At 42.5% G+C, this 25,738-nt stretch overlaps 1 protein-coding gene across 2 annotated transcripts in view; it reads right to left on the reverse strand.

Annotated features, from left to right (window-relative positions):
* The window catches only part of slc6a13 (solute carrier family 6 member 13), a 74,457-nt gene extending 54,458 nt beyond the window's left edge, over window positions 1-19,999 (reverse strand). For both annotated transcript variants that reach the window (XR_009816098.1, XM_061969427.1), the window contains exon 1: window positions 19,880-19,999. Coding sequence is in view for 1 of the 2 variants with exons in the window: in XM_061969427.1 (XP_061825411.1) it covers window positions 19,880-19,886 (7 nt within the window). In the remaining variant the exon portion in view is untranslated. The remainder of the gene's footprint in view (window positions 1-19,879) is intronic.
* Between the last annotated feature and the right edge of the window lie 5,739 nt (window positions 20,000-25,738).

Below are 25,738 nucleotides of genomic sequence, written 5' to 3' on the forward strand. Positions count from 1 at the left end.
ACAGAACAAACACATTGAAAAATAAAGTGCAAATGTACGTATTTGTACAAAAGTGTTAACATTGAAAAAACATGACATATACGTGAACATAACAAAAAAGTTGTACTTTTTATATGTCAGGGCCCTATGCTGCATTGCATTTGCAAAAGACCAAATTAGCCAAGAGTCTGTCAGTCATTTGTGCACGATGGGGGCGTAGTATGATGCCACCATGGCTGAAAACTCGCTCCACTGGAGCACTGGAGGCAGGCACTGCCAAGACTCTCATGGCCACTCGGAACAGTGAAGGAAGAGTCTTCATGTTCAATGCCCAGAACAAAAGTGGGGAGAGAGTTGTTTTGGGTTGGTGTACTACTTGTAAGTGTATCTTGTGTTTTTTATGTTGATTTAATTAAAAAAAGAGAAAGAAAAAAAAAATTATTTCTTGTACGGCCCGATACCAATCGAACCACGGACCAGTACCGGGCCGCGGCCCGGTGGTTGGGGACCACTGAGGTAAACAACCAACAGTATGTCAGAAAGCTAGCTAAAACGGTACACATATTCATAATATAGTATACATTTTAACTGACCTTTATTTGACTATTTTTGTCTTTTTTTAGGTGGCTAAAATACGCGGTGCTGCTGACCGCCGTCTAACGTTACGTGTGATATATTGACTAACGTAACCCTGCTTAAAAAAAATCACTGAACAAAAAGTATGAATAAGGTAGTGAACTGCAACAGATTCCCGTGTTTGCAATAACGTTATAACGTTAGCAGTGAGTTTACAGCCTCACTGATTTAACTACACAGCAAATAAAAGTCACGTTACTTAGCCAATAAACGTTATCTTACATTCAAAACTTACCGTTCTTTGTGCAACTTCAAATGCCGGACGAAGTTGGAAGTTGTTGCCTCTCCATCAGTAATTTTGGAACCGCATGTGTTGCATACTGCAAAACGTTTTGTGTTGACCACCTCGTAATTTTTATACCCAAACGAAATTATTTTAGGTATCATTTTTTGTTCACTGGCGTGTGGTTTGGACATGTCTTCTTCGTTGGTTGTCCTGCAATTTGATTGGATGAATGCTGTGTGATGAAAACAAAGTAGATGTAATTTGATTGGCTGTTGTACTGAGAGCACACCAGCTGACACACGCAACGCTGATAGACAAGTACACAATGAAAAATACGGAGCGCTCCCGAATAACTTTTTCATCTTTGGGTTTTGGGGAAAGTAGCAAGTCGTGTCAAGTCATGTCAATTCAAAAGGCTCAAGTCCAAGTGAAGTCACAAGTCATTGATGTTAAAGTCTAAGTCGAGTTGCAAGTCTTTTTACATTTTGTCAAGTCCAGTCTAAAGTCATCAAATTCATGACTCGAGTCTGACTCGAGTCCAAGTCATGTGACTCGAGTCCACACCTCTGCATATTAGTACTTAGACTTAGACAAACTTTAATGATCCACAAGGGAAATTGTTCCACACAGTAGCTCAGTTACAAAGGATGGAAAGTGTAAGGATGGAAAGGACAATGCAGGTATAAAATAGACTAAAAATGTACCGTAGTAGCAATATAAATTATATCATATATGTAATATTTACATATTATATATACAGCATATAATATATACTGATATATTATATTATATTTGTATATAATATATACAATATATAGACTATATTGCCAAAAGTATTTGGCCACCTGCCTTGACTCCCTTTTGCAGCTATTACAGCTTCAACTCTTCTGGGAAGGCTGTCCACAAGGTTGCCGAGTGTGTTTATAGGAATTTTCCCCCATTCTTCCAAAAGCGCATTGTTGAGGTCACACACTGATGTGCCTGGCTCTCAGTCTCCGTTCTAATTCATCCCAAAGGTGTTCTATCGGGTTCAGGTCAGGACTCTGTGCAGGCCAGTCAAGTTCATCAACACCAGACTCTGTCGTCCATGTCTTTATGGACCTTGCTTTGTGCACTGGCGCACAGTCATGTTGGAAGAGGAAGGGGCCCGCTCCAAACTGTTCCCACAAGGTTGGGAGCATGGAATTGTCCGACATGTTTTGGTATCTTGGAGCATTCAAAGTTCCTTTCACTGGAACTAAGGGGCTAAGCCCAACTCCTAAAAAAAACAACCCCACGCCATAATTCCTCCTCCACCAAATTTCAGATGGCATCCTATGACAGTTCCACGCTGGAAATCACTGAGAGGAAGATAAAAACATCCCATCAGTCATCAGGCATTCCAGTGAGAGCAGACACTATACAGTAAGTGATTGTTTTATTATGTTTGTAGTTTGTATTTCTTGTGCAGCACTTAGCAACACTGCTACTTGCTAGATCTGCTTACCACTTATCTTCTAAAAAAAACTTTTATTAGTAGATTGCACAGTACAGTACATATTCCGTACAATTGACCACTTAATGGTAACACCCCAATAAGTTTTTCAACTTGTTTAAGTCGGGGTCCACGTTAATCAATTCATTGTAGCTCATCCTCATTATATTCAGGCTCAAAAATATAAGCTTCTGGATCATCATTTGCTCCAAAGTAGTCTTTGTTTTCTCTCATGCGTAGTAGTGTTGTTGTTATTGTTCAAAGGTAATACCGAACGTTAAAAAAAATTAGTCTTAATGCTAACGAGCTATGTTTGTTTCCGACAAAGTACAAGCCTAAGTTGACTTTATTCCTTTTTTCATCCCATCAGTCATCAGGCATTCCAGTGAGAGCAGACACTATACAGTGATTGTTTTATTATGTTGGTAGTTTGTATTTCTTGTGCAGCACTTAGCAACACTGCTACTTGCTAGATCTGCTTACCACTCAGCTTCTTAAACGTGTAGCTCATCCTCATTATATTCAGGCTCAAAAATATAAGGTTCTGGACCATCATTTGTTCCAAAGTAGTCTTTGTTGTCTCTCACGAGTAGGAGTCTATCCATCCATTTTCTACCGCTTGTCCCTTTCGGGGTCGCGGGGGCTGCTGGAGCCAATCTCAGCTGCGTTCGGGTGTTGTTGGTATTGTTCAAAGGCAATACAGAACGTTGTGATGCGTCTGTGACGCTTAATTAAAATTGTTGACGGAGGTTTTTGGATGTTTTTTAAGCGCGCTTTATAGGCGGAATACATCAAATTCTATTAGCTGACTCTTGCTAGCGTTTAGTTGTGAGTAAGAATACTTAAAAAAAATTGTGAATAATAGACAAAATTCCCCCAAAAAGTGCAGTTCCTTTTTTAGAGTCCCATTTTAGAGTATTTTTCAGCAATTTTAAATAAGTCTCAGAGTGAGTCTTGATGATGGAATTTAAAACGACAGGGAACACAACGTTTTGTACGTCTGTAGTCTTAATGCTAACGAGCTATGTTTGTTTCCGACAAATTACATGCCTATGTTGACTTTATTCCCTTTTTTTACACTTGTCCAATGTAACGGACGTCATATATCACATTCAACAACATAACATTAAGGAGAGGATATTAACGTTAGCAACACTAGCATAGCTTAAGCTAGCTAAGTGCTAGCATAATGCTAGGTTAGCATATTTGCTGAAGAAACACAAAATAATAAAAATTTACAGCTTTGGTGTCTGTTGCCCACTGACATATGTCATTGGCAGGCTGGTTGGAATTTGGGGGTTAAATCACCAAAAAATATTCCCGGGCGTGGCCACCGCTGCCGCTCACTGCTCCCCTCGCCTCCCAGGGGGGGTGATCAAGGGTGATGGGTCAAATGCAGAGGACACATTTCGCCCCACCTAGTGTGTGTGTGTGTGACAATCATTGCTACTTTAACTTTAACTTACGGTGGCTTTTGTTTTAAGATGTGTAGCGAAGCCTGCTCTTCTTTTCAAGGGGGGAAAGATGATTTCCCCCCCCTCATGAAGTCAGCAACACAATTGAGGTAGATTATATGACATTATCAGTAGGGATGTCCGATAATCGGCCGATAAATGCGTTAAAAATGTAATATCGGAAATTATCGGTATCGGTTTCAAGATTATAGGTATCGGTTTCAAAAAGTAAAATATATGACTTTTTAAAAGGCCGCTGTGTACACGGACGTAGGGAGAAGTACAGAGCGCCAATAAACCTTAAAGGCACTGCATTTACGTGCCGGCCCAGTCACACACACAAGTGAATGCAAGGCATACTTGGTCAACAGCCATACAGGTCACACTGAGGGTGGCCGTATAAACAACTTTAACACTGCCAGACTGTGAACCCACACCAAACAAGAATGACAAACACATTTCGGGAGAACATCCGCACCGTAACACAACATAAACACAACAGAACAAATACCCAGAAACCCTTGCAGCACTAACTCTTCCGGGACGCTACAATATACACCCCCCCGCTACCACCGAACCCCCCCTTTGTGAAAGTCAAAGTATAGTATTTCCCATAGTTGTAGTGGGTATCAGGATTATCTCAGGGAGAGCATGTCCCAAATTCCAAGCTGCTGTTTTGAGGCATGCACAAGCCACAACGACATCCTCGGTACAGAGCCCACATAAGGGCAAGGAAAAACTCACCCCAGTGGGACGTCGATGTGAATGACTATGAGAAACCTTGGAGAGGACCGCAAATGTGGGTAACCCCCCCCTCTAGGGGAGACCGGATGCAATGGACGTTGAGTGGATCTGACATAATATTGTGAGAGTCCAGTCCATAGTAGATCTAACATAATAGTGAGAGTCCAGTCCATAGTGGATCTAACATAATAGTGTGAGAGTCCAGTCCATAGTGGATCTAACATAATAGTGAGAGTCCAGTCCATAGTGGATCTAACATAATAGTGTGAGAGTCCAGTCCATAGTGGATCTAACATAATAGTGTGAGATTCCAGTCCATAGTGGATCTAACATAATAGTGAGAGTCCAGTCCATAGTGATCTAACATAATAGTGTGAGAGTCCAGTCCATAGTGGATCTAACATAATGGTGAGAGTCCAGTCCATAGTGGATCTAACATAATAGTGTGAGAGTCCAGTCCGTAGTGGATCTAACATAATAGTGTGAGAGTTCAGTCCATAGTGGATCTAACATAATAGTGTGAGAGTCCAGTCCATAGTGGATCTAACATAATAGTGTGAGAGTCCAGTCCATAGTGGATCTAACATAATAGTGAGAGTCCAGTCCATAGTGGATCTAACATAATAGTGAGAGTCCAGTCCATAGTGGATCTAACATAATAGTGTGAGAGTCCAGTCCATAGTGGATCTAACATAATAGTGTGAGAGTCCAGTCCATAGTGGATCTAACATAATAGTGAGAGTCCAGTCCATAGTGGATCTAACATAATAGTGAGAGTCCAGTCCATAGTGGATCTAACATGATAGTGAGAGTCCAGTCCACAGTGGATTGAACATAATAGTGAGAGTCCAGTCCATAGTGGATCTAACATAATAGTGTGAGAGTCCAGTCCATAGTGGATCTAACATAATAGTGTGAGAGTCCAGTCCATAGTGGATCTAACATAATAGTGAGAGTCCAGTCCATAGTGGATCTAACATAATAGTGAGAGTCCAGTCCATAGTGGATCTAACATAATAGTGTGAGAGTCCAGTCCATAGTGGATCTAACATAATAGTGTGAGAGTCCAGTCCATAGTGGATCTAACATAATAGTGAGAGTCCAGTCCATAGTGGATCTAACATAATAGTGAGAGTCCAGTCCATAGTGGATCTAACATGATAGTGAGAGTCCAGTCCACAGTGGATTGAACATAATAGTGAGAGTCCAGTCCATAGTGGATCTAACATAATAGTGAGAGTCCAGTCCATAGTGGATCTAACATAATAGTGTGAGAGTCCAGTCCATAGTGGATCTAACATAATAGTGAGAGTCTAGTCCATAGTGGATCTAACATAATAGTGAGAGAGTCCAGTCCATAGTGGATCTGACATAATAGTGTGAAAGTCCAGTCCATAGTGGATCTAACATAATAGTGAGAGTCCAGTCCATAGTGGATCTAACATAACAGTGAGAGTCCAGTCCATAGTGGATCTAACATAATAGTGAGAGTCCAGTCCATAGTGGGTCTAACATAATAGTGTGAGAGTCCAGTCCATAGTGGATCTAACATAATAGTGTGAGAGTCCAGTCCATAGTGGATCTAACATAATAGTGTGAGAGTCCAGTCCATAGTGGATCTAACATAATAGTGAGAGTCCAGTCCATAGTGGATATAACATAATAGTGAGAGAGTCCAGTCCATAGTGGATCTGACATAATAGTGTGAGTCCAGTCCATAGTGGATCTAACATAATAGTGTGAGAGTCCAGTCCATAGTGGATCTAACATAATAGTGTGAGAGTCCAGTCCATAGTGGATCTAACATAATAGTGTGAGAGTCCAGTCCATAGTGGATCTAACATAATAGTGAGAGAGTCCAGTCCATAGTGGATCTAACATAATAGTGTGAGAGTCCAGTCCATAGTGGATCTAACATACTAGTGTGAGAGTCCAGTCCATAGTGGATCTAACATAATAGTGTGAGAGTCCAGTCCATAGTGGATCTAACATAATAGTGTGAGAGTCCAGTCCATAGTGGATCTAACATAATAGTGAGAGTCCAGTCCATAGTGGATCTAACATAATAGTGAGAGTCCAGTCCATAGTGGATCTAACATAATAGTAAGAGTCCAGTCCATAGTGGATCTAACATAATAGTGTGAGAGTCCAGTCCATAGTGGATCTGACATAATATTGTGAGAGTCCAGTCCATAGTGGATCTAACATAATAGTGTGAGAGTCCAGTCCATAGTGGATCTAACATAATAGTGAGAGAGTCCAGTCCATAGTGGATCTAACATAATAGTGAGAGTCCAGTCCATAGTGGATCTAACATAATAGTAAGAGTCCAGTCCATAGTGGATCTAACATAATAGTGTGAGAGTCCAGTCCATAGTGGATCTGACATAATATTGTGAGAGTCCAGTCCATAGTGGATCTAACATAATAGTGTGAGAGTCCAGTCCATAGTGGATCTAACATAATAGTGTGAGAGTCCAGTCCATAGTGGATCTGACATAATATTGTGAGAGTCCAGTCCATAGTGGATCTGACATAATATTGTGAGAGTCCAGTCCATAGTGGATCTAACATAATAGTGTGAGAGTCCAGTCCATAGTGGATCTGACATAATATTGTGAGAGTCCAGTCCATAGTGGATCAAACATAATAGTGAGAGTCCAGTCCATAGTGGATCCAACATAATAGTAAGAGTCCAGTCCATAGTGGATCTAACATAATAGTGTGAGAGTCCAGTCCATAGTGGATCTGACATAATATTGTGAGAGTCCAGTCCATAGTGGATCTAACATAATAGTGTGAGAGTCCAGTCCATAGTGGATCTGACATAATATTGTGAGAGTCCAGTCCATAGTGGATCTAACATAATAGTGAGAGTCCAGTCCATAGTGGATCCAACATAATAGTAAGAGTCCAGTCCATAGTGGATCTAACATAATAGTGTGAGAGTCCAGTCCATAGTGGATCTAACATAATAGTGTGAGAGTCCAGTCCATAGTGGATCTGACATAATATTGTGAGAGTCCAGTCCATAGTGGATCTAACATAATAGTGTGAGAGTCCAGTCCATAGTGGATCTAACATAATAGTGTGAGAGTCCAGTCCATAGTGGATCTGACATAATATTGTGAGAGTCCAGTCCATAGTGGATCTGACATAATATTGTGAGAGTCCAGTCCATAGTGGATCTAACATAATAGTGTGAGAGTCCAGTCCATAGTGGATCTGACATAATATTGTGAGAGTCCAGTCCATAGTGGATCTAACATAATAGTGAGAGTCCAGTCCATAGTGGATCCAACATAATAGTAAGAGTCCAGTCCATAGTGGATCTAACATAATAGTGTGAGAGTCCAGTCCATAGTGGATCTGACATAATATTGTGAGAGTCCAGTCCATAGTGGATCTAACATAATAGTGTGAGAGTCCAGTCCATAGTGGATCTGACATAATATTGTGAGAGTCCAGTCCATAGTGGATCTAACATAATAGTGAGAGTCCAGTCCATAGTGGATCCAACATAATAGTAAGAGTCCAGTCCATAGTGGGGTCAGCAGGACACCATCCCGAGCGGAGACGGGTCAGCAGCGCAGAGATGTCCCCAACCGATGCACAGGCGAGCGGTCCACCCCGGGTCCCGACTCCGGACTCTACTTCTTATTACGTTTCAACGTCATGCCGTCATAGTGCAGATCATCTTTTCAACACACTCTCATCAGCCACTTCATTGAAAGACAAAGAGTTCAGCAGCGCCGAATAAAGGCTGGCTAATATTTAACGACTGTGCACAAGGTCATCAATGTCAACACAATGTCAATATTGACTGTTGCATCAGTTCAGGCTCAGCGTTTTTTCCTGAATTACATTGAAATCTTTAGTGCTTTAAACAGGTTTTCCGGGCTACATTGATCAATAACTGTGTTTTTTTTTTTTTAATTGAGGTCCATATTGCAATAATGGCTGTCATAATGTGCAGACGACAGCGGGAGGCAGTGTGCAGGTAAAAATGTGTCTAATGCTTAAACCAAAAATAAACAAAAGGTGAGTGCCCCTAAGAAAAGGCATTGAAGCTTAGGGATGGCTATGCAGAACGAAACTAAAACTGAACTGGCTACAAAGTAAACAAAAACAGAATGCTGGACGACAGCAAAGACTTACTGTGGAGCAAAGACGGCGTTCACAAAGTACATCCAAACATGACATGACAATTTCTCCACGAAGAAGGACAAAAAACAACTGAAATATTCTTCATTGCTAAAACAAAGTAGATGTGGGAAATATCACTCAAAGGAAGACATGAAACTGCTACAGGAAAATACCAAAAAAAGCCACCAAAATAGGAGCGCAAGACAAGAAGTAAAACACTACACACAGGAAAACAGCAAAAAAAAGTCCAAATAAGTCAGGGTGTGATGTGACAGGTGGTGACAGTACACCTACTTTGAGACAAGAGCTATAGTGATGCATGCTTTGTCATGCTTTAAAGTCCATCCATCCATCCATCTTCTTCCGCTTATCCGAGGTCGGGTCGCGGGGGCAGCAGCCTAAGCAGGGAAGCCCAGACTTCCCTCTCCCCAGCCACTTGGTCCAGCTCCTCCCGGGGGATCCCGAGGCGTTCCCAGGCCAGCCGGGAGACATAGTCTTCCCAACGTGTCCTGGGTCTTCCCCGCGGCCTCCTACCGGTCGGACGTGCCCTAAACACCTCCCGAGGGAGGCGATCGGGTGGCATCCTGACCAGATGCCCGAACCACCTCATCTGGCTCCTCTCCATGTGGAGGAGCAGCGGCTTTACTTTGAGCTCCCCCCGGATGACAGAGCTTCTCACCCTATCTCTAAGGGAGAGACCCACCACCCGGCGGAGGAAACTCATTTGGGCCGCTTGTACCCGTGATCTTGTCCTTTCGGTCATAACCCAAAGCTCATGACCATAGGTGAGGATGGGAACGTAGATCGACCGGTAAATTGAGAGCTTTGCCTTCCGGCTCAGCTCCTTCTTCACCACAACGGATCGATACAGCGTCCGCATTACTGAAGATGCCGCACCGATCCGCCTGTCGATCTCACGATCCACTCTTCCCTCACTCGTGAACAAGACTCCGAGGTACTTGAACTCCTCCACTTGGGGCAAGATCTCCTCCCCAACCCGTAGATGGCACTCCACCCTTTTCCGGGCAAGAACCATGGACTCGGACTTGGAGGTGCTGATTCTCATCCCAGTCACTTCACACTCAGCTGCGAACCTATCCAGCGAGAGCTGAAGATCCTGGCCAGATGAAGCCATCAGGACCACATCATCTGCAAAAAGCAGACACCTAATCCTGCAGCCACCAAACCAGATCCCCTCAACGCCTTGACTGCGCCTAGAAATTCTGTCCATAAAAGTTACGAACAGAATCGGTGACAAAGGGCAGCCTTGGCGGAGTCCAACCCTCACTGGAAACGTGTCCGACTTACTACCGGCAATGCGGACCAAGCTCTGGCACTGATCATACAGGGAGCGGACTGCCACAATCAGACAGTCCGATACCCCGTACTCTCTGAGCACTCCCCACAGGACTTTCCGAGGGACACGGTCGAATGCCTTCTCCAAGTCCACAAAACACATGTAGACTGGTTGGGCAAACTCCCATGCACCCTCAAGGACCCTGCCGAGAGTATAGAGCTGGTCCACAGTTCCACGACCAGGACGGAAACCACACTGTTCCTCCTGAATCCGAGGTTCGACTATCCGGCGTAGCCTCCTCTCCAGTACACCTGAATAGACCTTACCGGGAAGGCTGAGGAGTGTGATCCCACGATAGTTAGAACACACCCTCCGGTTCCCCTTCTTAAAGAGAGGAACCACCACCCCGGTCTGCCAATCCAGTGGTACCGCCCCTGATGTCCACGCGATGCTGCAGAGTCTTGTCAACCAAGACAGCCCCACAGCATCCAGAGCCTTAAGGAACTCCGGGCGGATCTCATCTACCCCCGGGGCCTTGCCACCGAGGAGCTTTTTAACTACCTCAGCAACCTCAGCCCCAGAAATAGGAGAGCCCACCACAGACTCCCAGACTCCCAACCAAAAATAAACAAAAGGTGAGTGCCCCTAAGTAAAGGCATTGAAGCTTAGGGATGGCTATGCAGAACGAAACTAAAACTGAACTGGCTACAAAGTAAACAAAAACAGAATGCTGGACGACAGCAAAGACTTACTGTGGAGCAAAGACGGCGTCCACAAAGTACATCCGAACATGACATGACAATTTCTCCACGAAGAAGGACAAAAAACAACTGAAATATTCTTCATTGCTAAAACAAAGTAGATGTGGGAAATATCGCTCAAAGGAAGACATGAAACTGCTACAGGAAAATACCAAAAAAAGCCACCAAAATAGGAGCGCAAGACAAGAAGTAAAACACTACACACAGGAAAACAGCAAAAAAAAGTCCAAATAAGTCAGGGTGTGATGTGACAGGGGGTGACAGTACACCTACTTTGAGACAAGAGCTATAATGATGCATGCTTTGTTATGCTTTAAAATCCATCCATCCATCCATCTTCTTCCGCTTATCTGAGGTCGGGTCGCGGGGGCAGCAGCCTAAGCAGGGAAGCCCAGACTTCCCTCTCCCCAGCCACTTCGTCCAGCTCCTCCCGGGGGACCCCGAGGCGTTCCCAGGCCAGCCGGGAGACATAGTCTTCCCAACGTGTCCTGGGTCTTCCCCGTGGCCGGACGTGCCCTACACACCTCCCTAGGGAGGCGTTCGGGTGGCATCCTGACCAGATGCCCGAACCACCTCATCTGGCTCCTCTCCATGTGGAGGAGCAGCGGCTTTACTTTGAGCTCCCCCCCGGATGACAGAGCTTCTCACCCTATCTCTAAGGGAGAGCCCCGCCACCTGCCGGAGGAAACTCATTTCGGCCGCTTGTACCCGTGATCTTGTCCTTTCGGTCATAACCCAAAGCTCATGACCATAGGTGAGGATGGGAATGTAGATCGACCGGTAAATTGAGAGCTTTGCCTTCCGGCTCAGCTCCTTCTTCACCACAACGGATCGATACAGCGTCCGCATTACTGAAGACGCCGCACCGATCCGCCTGTCGATCTCACGATCCACTCTTCCCTCACTCGTGAACAAGACTCCGAGGTACTTGAACTCCTCCACTTGGGGCAGGGTCTCCTCCCCAACCCGAAGATGGCATTCCACCCTTTTCCGGGCGAGAACCATGGACTCGGACTTGGAGGTGCTGATTCTCATCCCAGTCGCTTCACACTCGGCTGCGAACCGATCCAGCGAGAGCTGAAGATCCTGGTCAGATGAAGCCATCAGGACCACATCATCTGCAAAAAGCAGAGACCTAATCCTGCAGCCACCAAACCAGATCCCCTCAACGCCTTGACTGCGCCTAGAAATTCTGTCCATAAAAGTTATGAACAGAATCGGTGACAAAGGGCAGCCTTGGCGGAGTCCAACCCTCACTGGAAACGTGTCCGACTTACTACCGGCAATGCGAACCAAGCTCTGGCACTGATCATACAGGGAGCGGACTGCCACAATCAGACAGTCCGATACCCCGTACTCTCTGAGCACTCCCGACAGGACCTTCCGAGGGACACGGTCGAATACCTTCTCCAAGTCCACAAAACACATGTAGACTGGTTGGGCAAACGCCCATGCACCCTCAAGGACCCTGCCGAGAGTATAGAGCTGGTCCACAGTTCCACGACCAGGACGAAAACCACACTGTTCCTCCTGAATCCGAGGTTCGACTATCCGGCGTAGCCTCCTCTCCAGTACACCTGAATAGACCTTACCGGGAAGGCTGAGGAGTGTGATCCCACGATAGTTAGAACACACCCTCCGGTTCCCCTTCTTAAAGAGAGGAACCACCACCCCGGTCTGCCAATCCAGTGGTACCGCCCCCGATGTCCACGCGATGCTGCAGAGTCTTGTCAACCAAGACAGCCCCACAGCATCCAGAGCCTTAAGGAACTCCGGGCGGATCTCATCCACCCCCGGGGCCTTGCCACCGAGGAGCTTTTTAACTACCTCAGCAACCTCAGCCCCAGAAATAGGAGAGCCCACCACAGACTCCCAGACTCCCAACCAAAAATAAACAAAAGGTGAGTGCCCCTAAGTAAAGGCATTGAAGCTTAGGGATGGCTATGCAGAACGAAACTAAAACTGAACTGGCTACAAAGTAAACAAAAACAGAATGCTGGACGACAGCAAAGACTTACTGTGGAGCAAAGACGGCGTCCACAAAGTACATCCGAACATGACTATCAACAATGTCCCCACAAAGAAGGATAAAAACAACTGAAATATTCTTGATTGCGAAAACAAAGTAGATGTGGGGAATATCGCTCAAAGGAAGACATGAAACTGCTACAAAAGAGGAAAAGCCACCAAAATAGGAGCGCAAGACAAGAAGTAAAACACTACACACAGGAAAACAGCAAAAAAAAGTCCAAATAAGTCAGGGTGTGATGTGACAGGTGGTGACAGTACACCTACTTTGAGACAAGAGCTATAGTGATGCATGCTTGGTTATGCTTTAAAGTCATATCCAACAATTGCGACAACAACTTTTTACTGTCAACTGAATTTCTTTTTTTTAATGATTTCTGCTGGTGGTGTGCCTCGGCATTTTTTCAATGAAAAAATGGCTCAAAAAAGGTTGAAAAACAGTGACGTAGCAGGCCGCTCTGAATGACCACGTCAGATGGTGTGGAATTATGTGGCATGCCAGGTTAAAATTAAGTAGCAGTCTAAAATAAAATGATACCTTTGAGCATTAAAGTCCAATATTATACTGTATGCCTTTTGGAACTGACTACTAATAATAAAAAAAAGATGTGTATATGTACAGAAAAATGTGTTATTGGTGACAAAGCACATATTGGACATGCTTTTTAGTAGGGATGTCCGATAATGGCTTTTTGCCGATATCCGATATTCCGATATTGTCCAACTCTTTAATTACCGATACCGATATCAACCGATAGTGGTGGAATTAACACATTATTATGCCTAATTTGGACAACCAGGTATGGTGAAGATAAGGTACTTTTAAAAAAAATGTATACAATAAAATAAGATAAATAAATAAAAAAAAATTTCTTGAATAAAAAAGAAAGTAAAACAATATAAAAACAGTTACATAGAAACTAGTAATGAATGAAAATGAGTCAAATGAAGTGTTAAAGGTTAGTACTATTAGTGGAGCAGCAGCACGCACAATCATGTGTGCTTACGGACTGTATCCCTTGCAGACTGTATTGATATTAGAGATGCGCGGTTTGCGGGCACAACCGCGGAGTCCGCGGATTATCCGCGGATCGGGCGGATGAAATTAAAAAAAATTAGATTTTATCCGCGGGTCGGGTCGGGCGGTTGAAAAAAAAAAAAAAAAGATTTTAAATAGATTCAGGCGGGTGGCAGTTAAACCAATTGGTAAATATATATACATAGTTAAATGTTGTTACCCACATACGAAAAACGAGCAGGCACCTGCAGCATATGCCACAACAGAAGAAAAAAAAAGAAAAGAGATGGACACTTTTACGGAGCGGAGAAGGGACGCCTCGCCGGGGTCCGGGTCCGAGGCCCCTTCCCCCGAGAGGGCCCCACCGGGAGCCGTAGCTGAGGCGATCCGCGAGAAGGGCCCGACGCACGTCCAGGGTCACCACCGCGCCCACCGCACCGAATCCCCGCCTCGTCCGCCTTCGCCGCGGCCGGCGTCACGCGCAGCAGGTAAGCAGCTTACCTGCCCGCCACCCCCGTGGCCGGGGGCTCGTAACAGGGGTCACTCCGCGCGCTCCGCCCGCGCAGCTTACCTGCCCGCCACCCCTGTTGCCGGGGGCGCGTAACAGGGGTCACTCCGCGCGCAGTGCGCTCACGAAAGGGGTGGGGCTCACCCTGGTTGATATAGACAGCAGGACGGTGGCCATGGAAGTCGGAACCCGCTAAGGAGTGTGTAACAACCCACCTGCCGAATCAACTAGCCCTGAAAATGGATGGCGCTGGAGCGTCGGGCCCATACCCGGCCGTCGCCGGCAGCGAGACGCGCTTGGAGGTGCGCTCAGCGCGGCTCCCATATGATTGCGCACTGGTGTGCGTCTGGGTCGTGACAGCGTGGCACGCGAATGTCTGTGCTGCATTGGATCAGTCTCCTTTCTTTAACAGGCAAAAGCTTTATAACCTCACTAATGCCTTGCATCGTCTATATTAGATATATAACAACGGGCGGGTGCGGGCGGGTGCGGTTCTGATTAAATGTCAGACGGGTGGATGGCGGATGGTTGACGACTTTCTGATGCGGTGGCGGATGAAATAATTGCCTATCCGCGCATCTCTAATTGATATATATTGATATATAATGTAGGAACCACAATATTAAAGGGGAACATTATCACAATTTCAGAAGGGTTAAAACCATTAAAAATCAGTTCCCAGTGGCTTATTTTATTTTTCGAATTTTTTTTCAATATTTTACCCATCACGCAATATCCCTAAAAAAAGCTTCAAAGTGCCTGATTTTAACCATCGTTATATACACCCGTCCATTTTCCTGTGACGTCACATAGTGAAGCCAACACAAACAAACATGGCGGAAAGAACAGCAAGCTATAGCGACATTAGCTCGGATTCAGACTCGGATTTCAGCGGCTTAAGCGATTCAACAGATTACGCATGTATTGAAACGGATGGTTGTAGTGTGGAGGCAGGTAGCGAAAACCAAATTGAAGAAGAAACTGAAGCTATTGAGCCATATCGGTTTGAACCGTATGCAAGCCAAACCGACGAAAACGACACCGACAGCCGGCGACACGGGAGAAAGCGAGGACGAATTCGGCGATCGCCTTCTAACCAACGATTGGTATGTGTTTGTTTGGCATTAAAGGAAACTAACAACTATGAACTAGGTTTACAGCATATGAAATACATTTGGCAACAACATGCACTTTGAGAGTGCAGACAGCCCATTTCAGGCGCGCTAAGAACATATATTTTTCCACGATTTCAGCACTCAGGTTAACCATACCTAAATAGACACAAAATACTGCATTACACAAGACTACCCGAATGTACTCGAATGATTGAAAAAAATAAATGTTTTCAAGCTAAATTATTGGTAAACACAGTTTATGTATAATAATTTACGTAAAACCGCGAGTAATGAATAAAGTTTTCAACAATTAATATATTCTGTAGACATACCCTCATCCGCTCTCTTTTCCTGAAAGCTGATCTGTCCAGTTTTGGAGTTGATGTCGGCATCTGCTTTGAGTGTCGCAGGATATCCACACATTCTTGCCATCTCTGTCGTAGCATAGCTTTCGTCGGTAAAGTGTGCGGAACAAACGACTGACCATTTTCGTCGGCTTTCCCCACAGCCTCGTATTTTGAACAAATTCCGTCCAATTTCTTGCCACTTTCGCATCTTTGGGCCACTGGTGCAACTTGAATCCGTCACTGTTCGTGTTGTTACACCCTCCGACAACACACCGACGAAAGTGAGAAAATGGCGGATGTGACGTCACAACATCGCTCCGAGAGCGAATAATAGAAAGGCGTTTAATTCGCCAAAATTCACCCATTTAGAGTTCGGGAATCGGTTACAAAAATATATGGTTTTTTTTATGCAACATCAAGGTATATATTGACACTTACAAAGGTCTGGTGACAAACGTGAGCACATCACCCCTATTTTAGCGTCCCTTCACTGGCTCCCTGTGCGTTACCGAATACATTTTAAACTCCTTTTATTTGTTTTTAAATGTCTAAACAACCTCGCGCCAACCTATCTCTCCGACCTCCTTCAGCCTTACTGCCCCACCCGATCCTTAAGATCAGCCGATCAGCTGCTGTTGACGGTCCCCGACACAAGGCTGAAGCTTAGAGGTGACAGAGCTTTCGCCGTTGCTGCTCCCAAGCTCTGGAACGACCTACCCCTGAGTGTTAGACAAGCCTCCTCTCTTCCTGTTTTTAAATCTCTCTTAAAAACATACTTTTATTCCATGGCTTTTAACACTGAGTGATATCCATCCTGCAATGGCGCCCCATAATACACCTGCTGTGATCCTGTTTTTATGTTTTTATGTTTTTATTAATTCTATTTTAATTATTTATTTTTTATCGTGTTCTGTTTGTGTTGTGTTGTGTTTGCTCGGTACTCGTTTTATCTTTTAACCTGCTCATTGTACAGCACTTTGGCTACCCCTGTGGTAAATTTTAAATGTGCTCTATAAATAAAGTTGATTTGATTTGATTTGATTTGATAATGTTCCCCTTATTAATAACAGAAAGAAACAACCCTTTTGTGTGAATGAGTGTAAATGGGGGAGGGAGGTTTTTTGGGTTGGTGCACTAATTGTAAGTGTATCTTGTGTTTTTTATGTTGATTTAATTAAAATAAAAACAAATAAAAAAAACAAAAAACGATACCGATAATAAACAAACCGATACCGATAATTTCTGATCTTACATTTTAACGCATTTATCGTTTTTAGACACCGTTACTGTATTTAGTATGCGGAGTTTGATGCTTTAAATGATAAGCAGATCTTTCTACACCACTTAAGTGACCTAAGTCAAGCATGCATTTGAGCTGTTTTATTGCTCAACTTCATCATCGCAGTTCTACCACGCTCCAAAATAAAACAAGTATAATAATAAGTTGAATTTATGTCATCAGATGCACATAAATTAAAATAAAAAACCTATCCCGAATGCAGCTGAGATAGGCTACAGCACCCCCCCCCCCCTCCCGCGAACCCATAAGGGACAAGTGGTAGGAAATGGACATATCATTGCAGGTTTGTTTGCATGGCAAAAGTTCTAAAGCATTGATTGATTGATTGATTGAAACTTTTACTAGTAGGTTGCACAGTACAGTACATATTCCATACAATTGACCACTAAATGGTAACACCCCAATACGTTTTTACACTTGTTTAAGTCGTTAATCAATTCATGGTACAAATATATACTATCATCATAATACATCCATCCATCCATTTTCTACCGCTTAATCCCTTCGGGGTCGCGGGGGGCGCTGGAGCCTATCTCAGCTACAATCGGGCGGAAGGCGGGGTACACCCTGGACAAGTCGCCATCTCATTGCAGGGCCAACACAGATAGACAGACAACATCCACACACTAGGGCCAATTTTAGTGTTGCCAATCAACTTATCCCCAGGTGCATGTCTTTGGAGGTGGGAGGAAGCCGGAGTACCCGGAGGGAACCCACGCAGTCACGGGGAGAACATGCAAACTCCACACAGAAAGATCCCGAGCCCGGGATTGAACCCAAGACTACTCAGGACCTTCGTATTGTGAGGCAGACGCACTAACCCCTCTTCCACCGTGCTGCCCCATCATAATACAGTCATCACACAAGTTCATCATCAGAGTATACAGGTAAAAGCCAGTAAATTAGAATATTTTGAAAAACTTGATTTATTTCAGTAATTGCATTCAAAAGGTGTAACTTGTACATTATATTTATTCATTGCACACAGACTGATGCATTCAAATGTTTATTTCATTTAATTTTGATGATTTGAAGTGGCAACAAATGAAAATCCAAAATTCCGTGTGTCACAAAATTAGAATATTACTTAAGGCTAATACAAAAAAGGGATTTTTAGAAATGTTGGCCAACTGAAAAGTATGGAAATGAAAAATATGAGCATGTACAATACTCAATACTTGGTTGGAGCTCCTTTTGCCTCAATTACTGCGTTAATGCGGCGTGGCATGGAGTCGATGAGTTTCTGGCACTGCTCAGGTGTTATGAGAGCCCAGGTTGCTCTGATAGTGGCCTTCAACTCTTCTGCGTTTTTAGGTCTGGCATTCTGCATCTTCCTTTTCACAATACCCCACAGATTTTCTATGGGGCTAAGGTCAGGGGAGTTGGCGGGCCAATTTAGAACAGAAATACCATGGTCCGTAAACCAGGCACGGGTAGATTTTGCCCTGTGTGCAGGCGCCAAGTCCTGTTAGAACTTGAAATCTCCCTCTCCATAGAGCAGGTCAGCAGCAGGAAGCATGAAGTGCTCTAAGACTTGCTGGTAGACGGCTGCGTTGACCATGGATCTCAGGAAACAGAGTGGACCGACACCAGCAGATGACATGGCACCCCAAACCATCACCCAACCATGCAAATTTTGCATTTCCTTTGGAAATCGAGGTCCCAGAGTCTGGAGGAAGACAGGAGAGGCACAGGATCCACGTTGCCTGAAGTCTAGTGTAAAGTTTCCACCATCAGTGATGGTTTGGGGTGCCATGTCATCTGCTGGTGTCGGTCCACTCTGTTTCCTGAGATCCAGGGTCAACGCAGCCGTCTACCAGCAAGTTTTAGAGCACTTCATGCTTCCTGCTGCTGACCTGCTCTATGGAGATGGAGATTTCAAGTTCCAACAGGACTTGGCGCAAAATCTACCCGTGCCTGGTTTACGGACCATGGTATTTCTGTTCTAAATTGGCCCGCCAACTCCCCTGACCTTAGCCCCATAGAAAATCTGTGGGGTATTGTGAAAAGGAAGATGCAGAATGCCAGACCCAAAAACGCAGAAGAGTTGAAGGCCACTATCAGAGCAACCTGGGCTCTCATAACACCTGAGCAGTGCCAGAAACTCATCGACTCCATGCCACGCCGCATTAACGCAGTAATTGAGGCAAAAGGAGCTCCAACCAAGTATTGAGTATTGTACATGCTCATATTTTTCATTTTCATACTTTTCAGTTGGCCAACATTTCTAAAAATCCCTTTTTCGTATTAGCCTTAAGTAATATTCTAATTTTGTGACACACGGAATTTTGGATTTTCATTTGTTGCCACTTCAAATCATCAAAATTAAATGAAATAAACATTTGAATGCATCAGTCTGTGTGCAATGAATAAATATAATGTACAAGTTACACCTTTTGAATGCAATTACTGAAATAAATCAAGTTTTTCAAAATATTCTAATTTACTGGCTTTTACCTGTATACATTGAATTATTTACATTATTTACAATCCGGGGGGTGGGATGAGGAGGGTTTGGTTGATATCAACACTTCAGTCATCAACAATTGCATCATCAGAGAAATGGACATTGAAACAGTGTAGGTGTGACTTGGTAGGATATGTACAGCGATCAGAGAACATAGTGAGCTCAGAAAGCATAAGAACAAGTATATACATTTGATTATTTACATTTGATTGTTTACAATCCGGGGAGGTGGGATGTGGAAGGGGGAGAGGGTTAGTTTAGGGCTGAAGTTGCCCGGAGGTGTTCTTTTAATGCGGTTCTTTAGTTATTTCATAAATACATCAAAAAGTGATGTATTTATGTTACTAACTACATCAAAAACATTTGACTATGAGCTTACCTTTCATGATGCTGCACCAATGCCAGGATGGAAGCGACAATGAGGGCCTGTAGTCAAGTGTCACTATGCGACCTGCATTGAGGGGCTGGCAGCCTGAAATGAGCTCTCCAAAGACCCCAACCCCCCCTTTTCTCCCAGTGCTAAACCCCCCCTCCACCCGTCCAGTTCAGCCCACCCCCACTCCGCCGGTTCATCCACTGCTGCAGCACACTGGAGGTCTGTGCATGTCTCAGTGTGGTGCACTGATTGCGTAACCTTTGGACATACAAACACACAAACAAAACAAGCTTGATTTAACAATACGGACAAATCTGCAGGATTGTCTTCTTAAAAAAATAATTAAAAATTCACGAAAGATTCCTTAAAGTGTGCATGAATGTTTGCACCTGTGCCTGTGACCTAACCCTGGGCCAGTGGGGTGCTGTAATGTCCTCTTTTTGCCACATCGGATTAAAGAGAAGTTATAATATCTAAGTAATAATAATACAAATGGATTGGCAAAGGCAAGACAAAAAAAACGGGGGACTGGAGTGTTAAATACGACCAGAGGTGGGTAGTAACGCGCTACATTTACTCCGTTACATCTACTTGAGTAACTTTTGGGATAAATTGTACTTCTAAGAGTAGTTTTAATGCAACATACTTTTACTTTTACTTGAGTATATTTATAGAGAAGAAACGCTACTTTTACTCCACTACTTTTATCTACATTCAGCTCGCTACTCGCTACTAATTTTGATCGATCTGTTAATGCACGCTTTGTTTGTTTTGGTCTGTCAGACAGACCTTCATAGTGCCTGCGTTTCAACAAATACAGTCACTGGTGACGTTCACTCCGTTCCACCAATCAGATGCAGTCACTGGTGACGTTGGACCAATCAAACAGAGCCAGGCGGTCACATGACCTGACTTAAACAAGTTGAAAAACTTATTGGGGTGTTACCATTTAGTGGTCAATTGTACGGAATATGTACTGTACTGTGCAATCTACTAATAAAAGTTCCAATCAATCAATCAAAAATGTGAAGGAAAAAAGACCCTTTTTTTATTTCAACCGTACTTCCCGTCAAAAGCCTAAAGACTGACTGCACAGTTCCTGTCTTCACAATAAAAGTGCCGCTCCATCGCGCCTGCGCTTTCAAAACAAGAGTCTCCGAAAGCCAGCGCAAACAAGCTAGCAAGCTACGGAGTTTGCCGCCAATGTATTTCTTGTAAAGTGTATAGAAACGAATATGGAAGCTGGGCAAATAAGATGCCAAAAACCAACCACTTTCATGTGGTATTGGACAGAAAGGAAGACTTTTTTTCTCTTCCATTCGAAAATGTGGACGTTATCATCACTACGGTCTGATTCCAATCAATGCAAGTCATCAGAATCAGGTAATACACCAACTTATATTCTTGTCTTCATGAAAGAAAGGAATCTATGTGTGTTAAACATGCATGTATATTCATTAAAACACCTTTAACATGTAAACAAAAACGGCAAAATAAATAAATATAAATTATATACTGTATATATCAATGTATGTATGTATATATATATATATATATATATATATATATATATATATATATATATGATATGTGTGTGTATGTTACTCATTAGTTACTCAGTACTTGAGTAGTTTTTTCACAACATACTTTTTACTTTTACTCAAGTAAATATTTGGGTGACTACTCCTTACTTTTACTCGAGTAATAAATCTCTAAAGTAACAGTACTCTTACTTGAGTACAAATTCTGGCTACTCTACCCACCTCTGAATACGACCACATTGTTGACATGCCAGTCTTATGCCCTTATTAGGGGCATTGAAGAGTGTTTACTTATGCTAATGAGGACCAGCAAGGCCACACCCACATTTTGAGACAAGGCGGAAAAATGACCGATGCAAACGAGTCAGCAAGTCACCAACACTCACGTCACACAGCTTTATTTAGTCAACTAAGTTGAACTTAACTTTAACTGTTATCCATACTTGCCAACCTTGAGACCTCCGATTTCGGGAGGTTGGGGGGCGGGGGGTGTGGTCAGGGGGTGGGGCGGGGCGTGGTTGGGGGCGTGGTTAAGACGGGAGGAGTATATTGACAGCTAGAATTCACCAAGTCAAGTATTTCATACATATATATATATATATATATATATATATATATATATATATATATATATATATATATATATATATACTGAAAATATGCAAACAAAACTGTGTTTAGATAATTGATACTTCAAACTTGCATAAATAAATCTTAAGGAATATAACATAACTTGGCTTCTGAGAGCTTCAAAATGTAATGAATAAAATGCTAAAGTTGTTGATAAACAAGCAATTATTTTAATAATTAAATGTGGTCATTTTAAATGAATTATGATCATTTAAAATTAATTATTTCAAATATGTTTATTTTAATGTATAATTCTAATGCCTGGATGTAATAAGGAGTCAGAAAAAATACAAATAAAAATACAATTAATTTAGATGTTTTTAGCAAAATATAGTAAAAATGTATTTGTATTTTTTTTTAATTTTTTTAATTAATAAATATATTTGAGCCATTTGAGCCCATTTTCCCCCCAAATAAAACCCGCCGAGAGCCGCAAACTCTCTTCGATTCCTAAAATGGCGATAACTCCACATATAGTCTCGTTACACTTGTGCTATAGAGTTTGTGAAGTCAAACACTCGACAAAAAAACGATTCACAGTTTATTTCTTGGTATAACGAAGCAAATCACCAAATTATTTTGAACGTTAGAAATAAATACACTGTTTTTCCCTTGTTAATGAATTTAGAAAAATCAACTCGCTCCAATATTCTGAAGGCAATATTTAGTTTGACCAAAAAGGGAAAACAACAACCTCGTCATTGTGATGATCTGTGGTCTGCATTATGTTTTTGTTATTTTTTGTTAGTGTTTGGACTCTTTTAGTTCCTGTTTGCACTCCCTTGTTTGTTTAGCCACCATGGCGACTCATTAGTTTCACCTGCCTCATATGTTCGGGACACAGGAGATTATTATTTAAGCCTGTCGTTGCCAGTTAGTCTGCCTGGTGACATTGCTCTGTTCATGCTTGTTTTCTGGAGACACCATAGTTCATGCTTAGTTCATGCTGCTCGTGCCTTGCCAAGTAAGGTTTGTTTATTCATGCCACAGTTAGCGACTTTTTGTTTCATGTCTATAGTTCAGGCTAAGTGTTAGCTTTGGTTTCCTGCGTTAAGTTGTGCCTTCGCCTTGTGCGCCTTTTTGTTTTCACCTATTTGAGTCAAGAATAATAAGAATCATGTATATATTATCCCACTAACTTTAGTATGCTTAAAGTCCGTTGCTTCAGTTATTAGCTATTGTGCTCAAGTTGGACTTTTCTAATCTGTGCAAGAACAAAGACTTCTTGTATGAGGGGTGGCCTCAGCTGTAGATGTTATCTTTGTTTTAGCCCACTAACAGCCAAGGACTTTAATGACCTCAACGAAGATAAGATGACAGCACGCAGACGAATATAAATAATTTGTTTTTAGGTAAGATAAAAACATAATAATACAATTTGTCTCTAGTCTGGATGATTTAGTTCTTGTCACCCTGTTGTCCTCCCGTCGTGAAAAAAGGCTGTCCTCACTCAGGTCCGCATGGAGCTGGAGGGGGCGTGGCCTCCAGTTCCGGCTGAAAATCGGGAGTTTTTCGGGAGAATATTTGTCCCGGGGGGTTTTCGGGAGAGGCGCTGAATTTCGGGAGTCTCCCGGAAAATTCGGGAGGGTTGGCAAGTATGCTGTTATCCAGAATCCAGGGAGATTTTGATGTCTTAGACTTAGACTTAGACTTTCTTTTTATTGTCATTCAAATTTGAACTTTACAGTACAGATAAGAACGGATTTTTGTTGCATAAGCTCATGGTAGTGCAGGATAAAAAAGCAATAAGGTGCATATATAAATAAATAAATATATATAAATATATATATTAAATAAATAAATAAATATATATATATATAAATAAATAAATAGATTACTGTACAGATAAATATATTGCACTTTTTCACATGCGTCCACGTTTATGGATGTATGTTATATTGTCTTTTTTATTCCAGCCAGTTAATCCATTTTGGGGGGGAGTTGAGGGGATAATTTAATTATGATGCGTTCAAGAGTCTTACGGCCTGAGTCGAAGAAGCTGTTACAGAACCTGGAGGTTCTGCTTCGGAGGCTGCGGAACCTCTTTCTAGAGTCCAGCAGTGAAAACAGTCCTTGGTGGGGGTGGGAGGAGTCTTTGTAGTCTGGCCTTTACACTGCAGAAACTGAAATCTAAGTAAGATGAAATATCTCAAATAAGGCTGATATTTGCTTATTTTCTGTCTGATAAGAAAATTCTTCTCACTAAGCAGATTTTATGTTAGAGTGTTTTACTTGTTTTAAGTGTTTTGGTCCTAAATGATCTCAGTAAGATATTACAGCTTGTCGCTGAGATTTGATGACCTATATTTGTCAGGACTTGGACTATGGCTTGGTTTGTTCTCCCGTGGTGCAAATGAACTGGACTGGTCAAGGCTTGAAGGTGGGTACATGATTTATATAAACTATCAAAAAAAGGAATAAACGAAAAGCGCGCACAGGGGCGGAGGTACAAAACTAGACTATAAACACAAAACTTGCACATTGGCAGAAACTATGAACAATTAAACAAAACACTAACTGTGGCTTAATAAACAAAAACTTACTTGGCATGGAACCGGCATGAAAAAAAGAGTAGCAAGGGTCATCAGGGTGTGCAGGAGCATAAATGCGGTGATGTCGTCAGGACGAACAACAGAAAATGAATGAACTTAAATACTATGGACATGATTAGTGAAAGCAGGTGCGTGACTCAAAACGTGAAACAGGTGCGTGGCGTGACAGGTGAAAACTAATGGTTGCTATGGTGACAAACAAGAGTGCACAATGAGTCCAAACGTGGAACAGGTGAAACTAATGGGTAATCATGCAAACAAGACAAGGGAGTGAAAAGCCAGAAACTAAACAAAACATGACTTAAAACAAAACATGATTACACAGACATGACAATATTGAGTAAAACATGCTTGAAACTAGAATATCAAGTGTTGCAAAGCTGTGTCATCAACACTCACACTTTTTTTTAAAGTCATCATTTCTTATTTCAAGCATGAAAAAATAAAAATAAAATCATGACTTTGACACAATTGTGTCTCATAATTAAAACAGATGACAGCCAAATGGACTTTGCTGTTTTATTTTCAATGAAACAATAGAAAATAGGTACTCATATAGTAGTACAGTTGGCACAGTACAGTAAACTGACAGTTAATATTCAAACATTTAACATTTTTAACAATTTTGAACAGAAATAGTTCATGCACATTCAGATAAATTCTTCAAAATTACAATTAAAAAAATGTTGGCCGGGGGCCGGGCTGTATATATGCGCACTAATTGACTGAAAGAGCACGCACTTGGCGTGATGATGTCATGTTATCCATGGATAAATGCATTTTTAGACAATATGATTTCCCTGAGCGGCTAGGAGACCGCGAGAGTAACAAGCGCTTGCCTTGTTGCCTTTCCATTAAGAACAATAAATTAGTTTTTAGTATAAGTTTGCTGCTTTCAAGAAATGTAATATCATTATGTCAAGATAATGGCACTAGCATTTACTTCATTTAAGAGTATTTTTCAACATATTGAGCAAAAAGGTCTCATATTTGTTTTTTCTATCAAGAAAAGTGCACTTGTTATTATTGAGAATATACTTATTTTAAGCTATTTTGGGGTTCATTGAGGTTAGCTCATTTTACTTGTTTTGGAAAATCTTGACAAGCCAAATTTTCTTGTTCTATTGGCAGATCATTTT

The sequence above is a fragment of the Nerophis lumbriciformis genome, linkage group LG10, assembly GCF_033978685.3.
Source record: "Nerophis lumbriciformis linkage group LG10, RoL_Nlum_v2.1, whole genome shotgun sequence".
NCBI classification, from domain to species: domain Eukaryota; kingdom Metazoa; phylum Chordata; class Actinopteri; order Syngnathiformes; family Syngnathidae; genus Nerophis; species Nerophis lumbriciformis.